Source organism: Manacus candei, unplaced genomic scaffold (assembly GCF_025592945.1).
Source record: "Manacus candei isolate 608988 ecotype Guabito, Panama unplaced genomic scaffold, ASM2559294v1 h1tg000056l, whole genome shotgun sequence".
NCBI lineage: Eukaryota > Metazoa > Chordata > Aves > Passeriformes > Pipridae > Manacus > Manacus candei.
Genome location: NW_026138104.1, coordinates 4,298,669 through 4,311,418, shown reverse-complemented (window position 1 = coordinate 4,311,418; position 12,750 = coordinate 4,298,669). Strand labels below are relative to the sequence as shown.

Sequence of the window (12,750 nt, the reverse complement as noted above, 5' to 3'; positions counted from 1 at the left end):
AAGTGATCAGAGCATTCTTGCACCTGTGACCTGCTTTCATGAGGGTGATGTCAGGATGTGTTTCTTATTAGCAGTGTATGTAAGCTTTTAGGAACAAAAGCCAGCACAGTGCAGTAGTCAAGACCACAATATCGTCCAGTAGCGTGTGACCTAAACGGTACAGTGAGGGCTGTGCAGCAAGTGCCAGCATACTATGAGTTGTTGAATCTGACCTTCTGTTGAAGGCTACTCTTGAGCCAAGAAGATAGACAGTGCAAGATAATGTTAACAGTCAGAGGGAGGAGGCTTGGGATAAAGGAAACTGTGAGATCTGAAAATTAATTCTTGGCCTTCAGTTGCCAAGAGGCAGAAGGAGAAACTATGAAATTCTCAGGGTTCAGATAAGCTTCTTGGGCTGTAAGTGCACATGCATGTGTGTGTGCATAAATACATGTTTATTTTCATATACTCTTTTAAAATGCGCTGATTCTGTACCTTATTCATTGATGGAATGTGAAAACTCCATCTAAGGAAGTGTGTGTGGGAGTGAAAGTGATTGTTCCAAAGAGAGAATGGTTGCCCAAATGTAAGTGCCAGGAAGCTAGGCAGAGTGGATGGAGCTGGCAGAAAATGTGTTTACCAAAGCAGTCCACATTCGAGGCATTAATAATTGGCAGAGAAGGATGGAACAACTCCTCCCAGACACCTCCTGCTCCTCAGAGCCTCCCTTGGCTCAACAACTGTCCAACCACATTCTCTCCTGAGCTCTCTCAAGAAAAGAATTTTTTCTGAAATGCTGTGAAAATTTCAGAACATATCACTTTTTTTCATTATCATATCACTTTTTGCACAAACAAATGCATCCAAGCTAATTATGATGGTGATGACCTCAGAGTTAAAGTTAGATGTTTCTTTTTAAGGAATGATCAAATAATTGAATGTGGTCACATTTCAGCAGCTTAGTAAATGTCCCTCACAGTTAAGTCACCACTGCTATTAGTCTTTCACTCAGGTTGAAGCAAATGCACTTTACCTCACAGATGGAGTAAGGTAGAGTATAAGCAAAAACAGTTAGAGCAGACCAGCTGGCTGTTGAAAACTTCATTCTCAGGAGCTTGGTCACCTTTGGCTGTGCACTCAGTACACAACACAGCCCTTCCTGGACCGTTTTTTTTCTGGCCCTCCCTTATTTTTGCTGGTCCATGCACTTACCATGGAAAGATGTTTCTGACGCTGTCTGTATTTCTGAGTGTGTTTAACAGGGTCAACATTGAATTACATGGAAAATTGTTCAGCTGCTTGATCACTCACTGAATAAGCCTTGCTCATCATTTAATCTACTGGTGGTATATTGCACTGTGAGACTCGTGTGATTTACCTGAACTGGTTAGAGGGGCTCAGATGGGAAGTACAATATAAAGCTTATTGGGAAGGGCAATTTAGTCTATTAGCAGAATCATGACATTTTCTTTCTGATGTTGCCGTGTTCTTCTGTGAATGTTCTCCAGAGCAGCAGTTGTGCAGTGGTTTAGGTGGCTGCTGCCCCTCCCTGATACTGCTGGATGTTTTGAGCTCTGTGAAGGGAAGGGATATCGGCATTAATTACACGATAGAGAAATGTTTTGATGCCTTTTGTGAAAGCTTAGAGATGGCAGTTTTGCTAACAGAAGAACAGATCCAAATCCAATTAATTGGTTAGGAATTGTTTTTGTAACTTTATGAATTTTTTGGGAGGGGATGGTGAACCATGCTGCAGCCTATGATAACTGCATTAAGAATTGTTCACTGAAAAAAGGAGTAGACTGAAAACTAGGAACAAACCCAGACTAATGATGTTGCACTGTATGTTTTTGTTTTAGGCTTTCCTGAAAAAGTAACAATAAAGCAATGCTATCGTCTTCTGGGAAACAGCCTCAATGTACATGTGGTGGCAAAATTGATCTCCATTCTACTTGGATAATTTAGAACCTGAATCCGATGCATATGGACTGGTGACAGAAAATACTTCCATCTTTCAAAAGACAGATGATAGAAGCTGAACAAAAATCAGAGCTTGCCAAAGTATCTGTCCACACATTTTGCTATTTTGCTGAACAGTTCTGATATATTTTTAATGACTTGCTTTCATGATGGATTTGAACTGTAGAGGTGTTTTATTTAGATGGACATTTCCAGGACTTGATTGCTTTATTTAAATGTCCTTTTTACTTTGCAAAATGAAAAGGGGCAGCATTTACAAATACTTCAATCAAATTGGATAACACTACTTTATTTTATCTTAAAACCATTTTCTCATTGTGGCGTGAAAAGGCTCTAAGTGTCAAAACAGTTTTAATTAAGTGCAGAGACCAAGTTCTACGTGTAAAATGTCTTCATCTGTAAATATGAGTTTTCCATTCTGAAAAGATGTACTGTATATATGTTCTGAACTTTTGACATGCTTTTCGTAGCTCATGAAACTGTTAAATTCAGTATTTTGTATACCATTTTTAAGAAGACACAGTGTTATTCTTTATGGCTGTCTCATCCTCTCTAAATACTTCTAGGATTCTGGAACCCAACTCTGTCTGTCTGGAATGCTTTGTTTAGGTGCAGCTGAATAAAAATATTTCAAGATTATCACAACCCTGACAATAACTTGCCTGTTTCTGTGCTCACATTATTCAGGATGAGATCATTACTCCTTACCAAATAAAAGACATATACACATATACATATAAATCATTGCTCCTTACTTAAAAAAGACAAAAAATTTTAAAAGCTCCATGTTTAGCTTCCTATGGCATAAGCACTGGAGAAAAACTATATGGCCTGCTTCTGAAAATTTCTTTATGCAACTTGACAGTAGTATTGGGTGGGTTTAGGCATATCTGTTGGGATGACGCTGCTGCATGTGGCTATCCAGAGTGCCACCAATTTACACCACCTCACAGAGCTGGACTGAATAGTTTTTTAATCAAGTCTTGTGAGTTTAATGTCTCTGAAGTAATAGAGAAAATTATGGGAAAACTGAAAGCCCTCTAAAGAGGCATGTCTTTTCTGGTTGTTATTTTTCCTTACAGATAATATGATATTGGAATGTAGAGAAAAGAAAGCTTGAGGGAGAAAAAGATGAGATGATACCTAGTAAGCATCCTTTAGGGAGCTGATGTGCCACAAACCAGAAGAATTTTGTAAATTGTCTGTCATTACTGTGCACCAAAGCAGTAAAAGTTCCCAGTCCTGAAAAAGAATGATTTTTCTTCCTCTCTCTCCCCTCTGGCCCATAGGATGACATAGAAAGAGTCATGGTACGTTGCATCTGGGCTTGGTAATGCAGGAGAAACTGAAGACCATACAGAATAGAGCTGCTGTAGAGATGCTGCAGCTACTCTCATCTGCTATAGTCCTGAAAACCAAAAGGAGTTTGTGTTGGTATTTTTTGCCATACTTTATCTTATGTTGACTCCTGTGTATTTCCTCTTCAGTCTTGGGCTGTTCCAGCTGCAAAAGAGAAATGGAACTCTGGACTAGGCTTTAGAGAAGGACGAGGTTGGCCTCTGTCTTTTCCTGGTCACATGTAGTACTGTAATGACAAAAAAGTACTAGACTGGTGTTAGTCTATGCTGGCTCCTAAACTGCTAAGAGCAGGTGTGGTTCTGACAGAGAACCACAGGGATCTGTTCACACAGTGGTTATTGAGTAGATTTATCAGCCAGATCCATAACTAGTGGCCATATGATCTTGTTCTTGGGAGAAATGTGGTAATGCAAAGATCTATTGTTTTCTAGCATGATCCAAACATTGGTATGAAAACAAAGGATTTCAATTTTTTGTATAAATTGGAATTTCTTTCATATAAACCATGTAAATAAGCTGTTAATTTTGCCTCACTATAATAATAATTGGTAAAATATTACTATTAACAATTAATTTTCAAATCTTTAAAGTGTAAAACATATTTTAATGATTTATATACCACTTGTAAGCAGGCAATATTAAAGTTGAAATATAAGTTGAAACTTACCTAGCTGCATCTAAAACTGATACAGTAGTACAGCCTAAGTTGACAGTGAATTTTAGTTCAGTGTGATTGTGAAGACTGAAATCTGTTTGCTAATCCAAGCTGTTTCTGAAGGAAATACTTTGAAAGAACAGATTTCAGAGTTGTAAATATATGTGTATTTTACCCCTGCTAACCCTGTAATACCAGCGCAGCTAAACTGAGCCACTGCTTCTTATCCCCTTGGTTTGTCATTAATGAACTGGTTTACTGGGCTCTGTTGGGTTGTACCTGCTTGACCTCACTTGATGATCGTGTTGCTTTCTTTTCCAAGCAATCTCCTAATCCTAAGCGCTTTGCAGTCTACATCAGTGCTGAACTTTGCAACTTCAGCTTAAGCATTTTCACAGCAGTGATTACAAAAGCAGAGGAAAGGTGAAGGAGTGAAATCTGGAAAACAGCTTTGGAAAGGGAAGGAGATTTCCAGAATCTGATTTTTGGGTTTGTAGCTCACTCATTGTGCACATCTGAAACACGTGTCATTATCTGGGTGAGATGACGTGGTTGTGTTCCCTCACACTTGAGAAGTTCCACTGAAAAAAAGGATGTCATATGGTTATGTGGTGTTACGTTGATGCAGTCGTTTTTGAAGCTTACCAATTGCCTTAGAAAATGTCTTCCCTACATCAGCTGGTTTCTATCTGAGTTAATCCAGGATTTCCCCACACTCATGAAGAAACCTGTCTAGCAGCAAAGTTACTAAAATACCATTTGTTTAGCACAGGGAGGTTGAATATTTTTGATACTTGAACTCAAAGTTTTCTAATGGAGGTGTATCCTTCAATGCAGTGAATGTAAGGCTCCTACCCAGAGACTTTTTTATCTCACATTTTACTAGCCCTCATAGAAGAAGTATAAGGATTTTCAGGAATCTGTGTCACAGGCTGAGAAAACATTGATCAGTGATAACACCATGGTATGTCATAAACTTAGGGGTAAGCCCATTTTCGTTTTGACAGAGACATTTCAATAGAAATCTGAACAGGCCCAGTGCTTCGATAACTCTGCAATTCTGTGTAGCAGTTGTCATGCATATCTAAAATAAATAGAAAATTCAGAAAATACTTGTTATATCTCAAGGATTCAATTCTCAGCTCACCCTTCAATATCGCTGCTCTAAGTTCTTGCTCTTCATACTAAAGTTTAACACTTGGCTTCTTGTATAAATACTGAACTATATTTCTTTTCCTTAGCAGTTTAATGTATTTTGTCTTGTATGTGTTTGCAGCCTCTTAAGTGTTGTATGATTTTCTGTGGTGTTTAAACAATATGCCATATTAGTAAGGGTTTGGAGGATACAAAGTAATAATTGGTTAAGAGCACTAGGCATTTCTGAGCAGTCATATATAATTACTGTATAAAGTAGAACTGGTCAAAGAAATATCCAGGGAGAAATAATGTGAAAGCATAAAAAACTAGACATGAAGCCCAAAATAATTCCATTAACTGTTTTCCTTTTGCCTGTGCAAATGAGTGTTCTAGTGTTGCAATCTTATTAGGGGGAGTTCATGGAATACTGAGTAGTGATAGTATGTCACTTTAGATGTTATTGTGAAGAGCATGAAGAGATCTGTGTTATTTTTACTTTTAATTGATTACAAGTTTAGGGGAATTTGTACAGCTATTGAAGAAAAGAAATACATGGCCTTAGGGGACTAGGCAGCCATCTGTGAAAGCAAGAAAACTGGGTTCTTCTCTTTGACTTTCCTTGACCTGGTCCTTTTGACATTGGGAGGAAGCTGGACAAAGGATGTTTTGGTAAGAGGTCTGGTGAAGCAAGAAGAAGAGTTGGAAGGGTTTAAATCAAGTGGAACAGACCACTTTTAGTGAGAGGGTTGTTGGATCGAATGTCAGAAGACCACTCTGGTAGGATACCCTTCACTAAGATTCAGAAAACTTTGCAGCAAAAGGAGTCCCTAAAATTTCCTCCAGTGGTGAACCTCTCTGATTTTAAATGCAGGAATGCATCCTGAAATCCCAACTTCATTGAGAGCAGGTTTGTCATGTGCTTTTTTTCATGCACTGGCCTGTTGTGACTCAAATATTTTTAAATTACCACTTGGCATTTGGAAGCAAAGCATGTTCATGGTACTGATATATTTTCTTATATGTGGATAGTAATAAATAGCTTTGCTTAGTTCAAATGTTTGCCCTGTATATATCTTTAAAAATAAACTAATCCCATTCTGTTTATAAATAATACACTTAAAAATGGGCTTCTTCTCAGAATTGCTATTTCTGATTGGCATTTTGTCTGTATATTGACTATATTTGCTCATTCTTTGTACATGTGTTGTAAGGTGAAGCATGGGGTGAAGGAAAAGACTGGACAAGTTCATGGAAGAAAACTCCTTTGAGAGCACTGACTAAGGAGACTTCTGACTGAAAAAGTGCATGAGCTGAAAATAACTGGAGGCCAACAGAGTACCTAGGAGAGGTAGTGTTTGTGCTTTCCCCATTGTGTACCTGTCATTTCCTATCTGCTCTCAGCCACTGTTGGAAACAGGGCACTGACCTAGATGGATGTTTTTCTAAGTATGACCATTCTTTCTTTCTTGCATTTTTGTGGTGACAGAATGCCAGTACTTGTAATCAAAGCATCAACACAGCAAATGGCTTTACACACTTAGCTCAGATCTAAGCTTCTCAATAAAAGCCAACAGTACAGAATAGAATGAATGTGAGGGAGGTTGTGCAGCCAGGTCCATTCATGGCTCTAGGGTTATTAGTGAAGAAGGGTGACTATGCAAATGGAAGTCCCTAAAAATAACCCCAGTGTTAAAGCAATTGGAATGTGTTAAAAGGACTGGAATAATCAATAGAAAAGAACAAAGCCAATATAATTGACTGGAAACTTTTCATGAACCTAATTTCAAAAAAGAATGAAATGGAAAATAGGAAGCATCAAAATGGTTGGTGGTTTGTAGAAATAAAACAGAATGTGTAGGAAGAAAAATCAGAAAGACAGAACCAAAATACAAGTCTCCTAAGGAAGATAAAAACTTTTAAAGTAAAAAAGTGTTAAAACTGCCTTCATCGTGATAAAGGAATCCAGGGAGAACTGGGACAGTAGATCAATTTGAGCTGAAGTAGGTAACTAAATCAAACTCTTATCTTTGTCATTTGCTGTTAAACTCTGAAAAACTCAACTCCCTGGCCACTTAGTTTAAGTTCATTAGCAGGTAACTGATGAACTTCATTAACTGTGTTGAAGGGGCAGAATCTTAAGCCGGTGTCAGGGGGCAGAATGCTGAGAAAAAAGAAATCCTCAAAGAGGGGTGTGGGAAGTGGAGGCTTGCAGCTGCTGCAGGCCCTGGGGAAGGTGCTGTGGCCATAAAACTCTCCAGACACTCGTGAAGAGAAGGAAGGAGGCAATGGTAGGTGGTTATAAGTAAGGGACAGAAAGGGGAATGTTATTTTTCAGTCATCCCTGTTTGATGTAAACCCCATGGTTGTTGATCCTCTGCACAGGGCCCAATAGCAGGTTAGTGCTTGTTTGTGAGCTGTAGGGACACACACAAAGTGCTGAGTTAATACAGAGCGTGGCTTACATCATGAATATACAAGGAACAATTGCACATTTGTACCATGCAGGTAACAGTGCTACTTTGTACGTTATGTGTCACTTTTGAGCACTAGAATATTATTAGAAAGAGGGAAGATGAAAGACAATCCAGGGAAGTGAAGATGGAAATACTGGAAGATAGGACCTCAGCTCAGGGAAGACTTGAGTAAATGTGCTCGTCTTAGGATTTAAGCAGCAGTGGGGCTGGATTTATAATTATTTGCAAATATTTGAGTGATAACATTGAATAGCAGGGATCTTCTTTTGCATCTATGAAAAAAAAAAAGAAAGAAAATATATTTGTTAGCTTTCCATTAAAAAATTAACCAGTTTTGGATTCGCACCAATTGCTTCCCTTCTTCCATTTATAAAGGTGGCATTGTCACAGGCTCATGTTGTGTCTGTGCATCTGAGTTGACTTCCTAGAAGTAATTAGTGCATATTGAATTTTTGGCCATGATCTGAGTCAACTCTTTTCTTCTACCCCAGTGTCTTTGCATTGCAGGCACATACTGCTGGAGAAGTAGAGGGATACCACCATTTCATTTCATACAGCTACACAAGAAGGTGGTAAATTGTAGTCCCTGCTAGTACAGGATGAACTTCAACCAAAATTAGAGACAAACACTCCATTACTCTCTGCCAAATCTGCACACAGTCTGTATTCTATAGAGCTGTTTTCTGAGCCATCATGTTAGAGAGGTACTAAACAACCTGTCCCAGGAGGAAGGGTTCATGCCAGCTCTTGTTAGAACGAAAAGCCCCTATTCTTGTGCCAGACATTTGCAGCTTTTCCATTCTATTCCTCCAAAAATGATGTCTCAATCCAATGTATTAAAGTAAAATTAGAAGGTGTGGACCTATTTTTCTCCTTAAGATGGTTTTTAGATTTCTCAATTTGGCCAGCCTAAGGTGCATTCACTAGGAATAAAGAGTAAATTAACTAAAATCTGGAAAGTCTAATGAAATGGAAAATAGCGTGTCACGCAAAGTTTGGGTGAATGTCCAGTGCTCTCTTTCCATGCTATAATCAGTGCATAGTTGAAGTCAGCTGGTCTTCACGCCAACCATTTTCTAAGCTATAAAGCCTGCAGGAAGAGAAGGTGAATTTCTTCTGGTTCCTTGCATTAGCAACTTTCTCCTCATCCTTCATGGTTTATTGCGCGTTGGTTATTGGTACATTGGAGCTAATTAGTTGGAAAGGGAAGCCTGAATCAAAGGTTGACAGGCAGCAGAGAGAGTCAATGCATGCTCAATATGCAAAAGAAATGAATAGAGAAAAGGAAGGATTTTGTGGTCCACAGCTGAAAGCCAGGGTGGAAACTGTCAGCACACAATGGACTTTGCGGAAGTAAGTTCCTGGAGTATGCATACACTCAACCGGCCTGGTAAGGAGTGCGGGTGTAGTTGACCCATAGTTTATTCAAGCTTACACCCAACTGACAGTTATACAAACTCAGTAAACTGTTAAAACAAAAAGCAAATCAAAACAAAAAGAGCAAAAAACCCCACTAGACAGACTTTGGAACTGACATGAAGAATGTTAATGAGCACTAGTTTAATGGACAGTACAGGATACCCAGAGGCAGAAGGTGTCTAGTCGACTAGACAGAAACATTGATAATTCATCTGTGCTGTCCTACTCTTGAACAGAGGTTTCAGAGCAAAAAGCGTAATAGCAAACAGAAAAAAGTAGAGGTACAGATTCTCAGTTGGTGTAAAATACTGTAGCTCATTTGGATCGAATGGAGCAGTGATATCTCCAACAACTGAAGATACAATTCTGTATTTTTATGGAAACACTATCCCCTATGATGATAAAGGATAACACCTGAAAAATTCTACTTCTTTTCCTCTGTTCTTGCAGGAAGGGGTGATAGTCTGCTGGAGGCTGCAGGCTGCTACAAGTGAACATCCAGAGAGCTGAGCTGCTGCCACACCAGTAGGTACATGGGACAGGCTGTCTCCCATGGGTTTAGGAGGAGCTTTACCTCTGCCCTTCAGATCCCCAGGCAGCAGCGGTGACTGTTGGGTTACCTGCATCAGAGTCTGTCTGAGTACAAGGAAAGTGGTCAGCAGGATGATGCTGTTCTGAATTCCAAGGTAAGTTTCTGCAGACACAGATAATAAAATGTAATAAAAATCTGGTTTTTATGCGAACAACAGGAAATAGTGGAGGTGGTGTGATACAGCTGATAAAATCTCAGGCATTACAGTTATTCACAGCAAAGATCAAGTTATTGTCTATGGCAGCACCACATTAGCTGTCCTGACTTCAGTTCATGTTTACAGTCCACATCTGTCTCTTTTTCAGGTGACATTAATATTTTTTGTCACCACATCCAATTTCTTCACAGATTGCTTTGACCTTTTAATGCTTTCATCCGTGAAAGCTGTAGAGTTCATTCAATTCCTCAGTTCCAGGGCAGGTCCATCTGTAGGTGACAAGTGCAAAGTGGAGCAGAAAGAAAGGCTGGGCAGGGTTAGGAAGCACAGGAGCTCCATGGCCTCCAGGAAGGTCTGGGGCTTAAAGCATCAGTGAATGGTGCCTGCTGTTATCTTTGAGCACGAGCAGCTAAAACTGTTGCTTCTCTTTTCTTCTCAGCAGAGTTTTGAAATGTGAGCAACCTGAATAAGTTATCTACTAAGCAAAAAGGAAAATCAAAAAAAATGGTGCTGGGCCTGAAGGTTCAGGAAGCTCCCAGCACGAGGAAGGAAAACATGCAGAGCTCCCCTAAACAGGAAGAAGAAAGCACAGCAAAGTCTTGAGCAAGGGGAATATGGAGACTCTGGCAAAAGCAAAGGGGAGGTGGGACATGGACTCTGTCAGGGCTTTCAGCAGCAACAGCCTGGGCCTCAGCATCTGGGGACTGAGTCACCCTTGAGTCAGAGCAGCCATATTTGGTTAAAATTGTATTTTGCTGTTGCAATCCATGGGACGCTGTTTGGTACTTCTTAACTTGTTTGTGTCATCTGACCAATAAATTACTGTTTGGAAGCTTCTCTTCCAATACAAATATTCCTTGCCAGCCACTGTGGGTTTTATATGTGGGGTTGGGGTTTTTTCCTTTTTTGTCCTTTAGTGCTGCCAAATAATCTTGCCTTCATCCATGTGGTGCAGCATGTGAGCCATTTCTGCAGTAATCAGCTGCAGATTACAAGGTGCTTGGAGACACTGGGGTGCTCAGCTGTACAAAGTTCAAAGACAAACTGGTAAAATACAAGCAGATTTCAATCAATGATCTCTCAAAGCTCCTGAAACCAAAAGACAAAATGAGAAAAATGCATTTAGTGTCTTGAGGATTTGCATGCTGTCAATCTTTAATTAAGATATCTGAGATAAAGTTCACTCTTGCAAGACAAGGCAGCAGAATGGGCACCTTGTGAACAAGGAGAGCAAAGGGCACCTGGGCTCAAAACAGCACAATCCAGCACTAAAGGTTTCACTTCAAACGCAGGACAGCTGGAGGAGAGTAATGCTTTGGGCTGCTCCTGCTCCTGTGCTTTTAGTTGTGTTATTATTACTTACTGGATTGAGCTGTGAATTAAACCACCATGAAAAAAAGAGGCAGAAACGAACCGCTTATGACGAGCAGTAAGTACCATTGCTTGCAAATTCCTTTGTTCATACAGTCCCCCCTAAGTGCTGGTAATGGGAACAGAATGGCTTTACTGCAGCTCCTTTTTATGTGCTCTTTGGCAGATATGTGTAACTAAATGATCTCTTACTTTTTTATTCCCTCCATAATACAACAGGCCTCGTTTGTCCTCAGAGCAGGGCAATTTGGTGTTCCATGCTGGCTCCAGCAAAAATATTGAATTTAGAACTGGACCACTGGGGAAAGTAAAAATTAATGAAGAAGACCTTGCAGAACTTTGTAGTCAGGTGATATAGCTACTTTTCCTTAATATATTTTAATTTACAGGTTTGCACATTAATAGTTAAATTGTCTTTGCAAGTGTTTGTTGTGTTTTGTATGATTGTATTTTGTGTTATCTATATCAGTAGTCTAATATGAAAGTAAGCTATTGCAGACTTATAAAGTAATCATGTCATTACAGAAGATAATTAAAAGATTAAATTGTGTATGTAGCAGAGCTCTCTGTATTTAAGTGGACTTTATAATAGTAAAGTTATGCAAGGACAAAACTTTCCTAAGCTTTTGAAAAAGCAAAGTTTGTTTCACATTATCTCTGTTGTTTAATTTTAGGTGAGAGAGAGTCACACAGAGATTCAAGAACTTAAAAAAGCCAGTGGTGCCTCTCAGAACATGTCCCAGCAGGTTGCCCTGCTGACCTCCAAGGTGAGCCATACCTTCATGTTATCCTCCTCCAACATTCCCAGTTTTCTATTCTTCACACTAACATTAAACAACCTGATTAATTTTAGTGTTTCTAGACTTCAATTCAGGGAACTGGAGCAGAGTCCATACATAACATCAGCTTGGAGTCTGTGTTTTATTTTGAGATACTTACTCAGAAAATCTGGAGACGATGGAAATATTTCTGTAAATCACCTCCTAATTTCCAGTTACTGTGATTCTTCTTTTGTTCATTGTCAACATGTCTATAGACTATATCCTCTAATATTTATGGAAGTGTAATTCTACTAAATTCTGGAAGTGGACCATATATGTTTTTATAGTTGTTACACAGACATTCCATTCCATAGGTGAAATGGACTATAGGGGTTTGCAGTGGAAAAAAAAGACCTATGCAGTAGTTTAGTCTTTTCCCTGCTCTTTAAAATTTTTTCTCCAACAGAAGATTTTGAAACCATTGTCTGATTTAAGTTTCTCTTGTTACAGTGTTTCCACAAGTTCCTTATAGGAAAATATTTTGTAGCCTAAGAGACCTTCCCTCAGGAAAATTGTGATAATACGTATCTATGATATTCTCTGATTCAGTGTTAGTTTGCTGTTTGTGTCTACAACCCGCTGGGATATGGTGATCCTCTTCCTGGCTTTTGTTGTGCTGTCCCAGATGTCCATCCTTCACATACATGCAAGGACCCGAACAGTCCCACAGGAATATTCACATTCTCAGTGTTGAGCACCTGAATACATCTTTGCAAGACTGAGTCTTGCCTTTTGGATCCAAGCTGTCATTTCCTGAACAGCCTAAACTACCAAAATCCCAGTGAATGGGGCCTGATTTGAAGCTG

At 39.3% G+C, this 12,750-nt stretch overlaps 2 protein-coding genes across 12 annotated transcripts in view; both read left to right on the top strand.

Annotated features, from left to right (window-relative positions):
- The window catches only part of TRDMT1 (tRNA aspartic acid methyltransferase 1), a 30,282-nt gene extending 27,678 nt beyond the window's left edge, over window positions 1–2,604 (top strand). For all 10 annotated transcript variants that reach the window (XR_007907003.1, XM_051802456.1, XM_051802458.1 and 7 more), the window contains one exon: window positions 1,839–2,604. Coding sequence is in view for 9 of the 10 variants with exons in the window: in XM_051802456.1 (XP_051658416.1) it covers window positions 1,839–1,939 (101 nt within the window). In the remaining variant the exon portion in view is untranslated. The remainder of the gene's footprint in view (window positions 1–1,838) is intronic.
- Window positions 2,605–10,965: 8,361 nt separating this feature from the next.
- The window catches only part of CUBN (cubilin), a 143,529-nt gene continuing 141,744 nt past the window's right edge, over window positions 10,966–12,750 (top strand). For both annotated transcript variants that reach the window (XM_051802211.1, XM_051802210.1), the window contains exons 1-3: window positions 10,966–11,181; window positions 11,343–11,472; window positions 11,798–11,890. In XM_051802211.1, coding sequence (XP_051658171.1) covers window positions 11,063–11,181; window positions 11,343–11,472; window positions 11,798–11,890 — 342 coding nt within the window. In that variant the 5' untranslated portion in view covers window positions 10,966–11,062. The remainder of the gene's footprint in view (window positions 11,182–11,342; window positions 11,473–11,797; window positions 11,891–12,750) is intronic.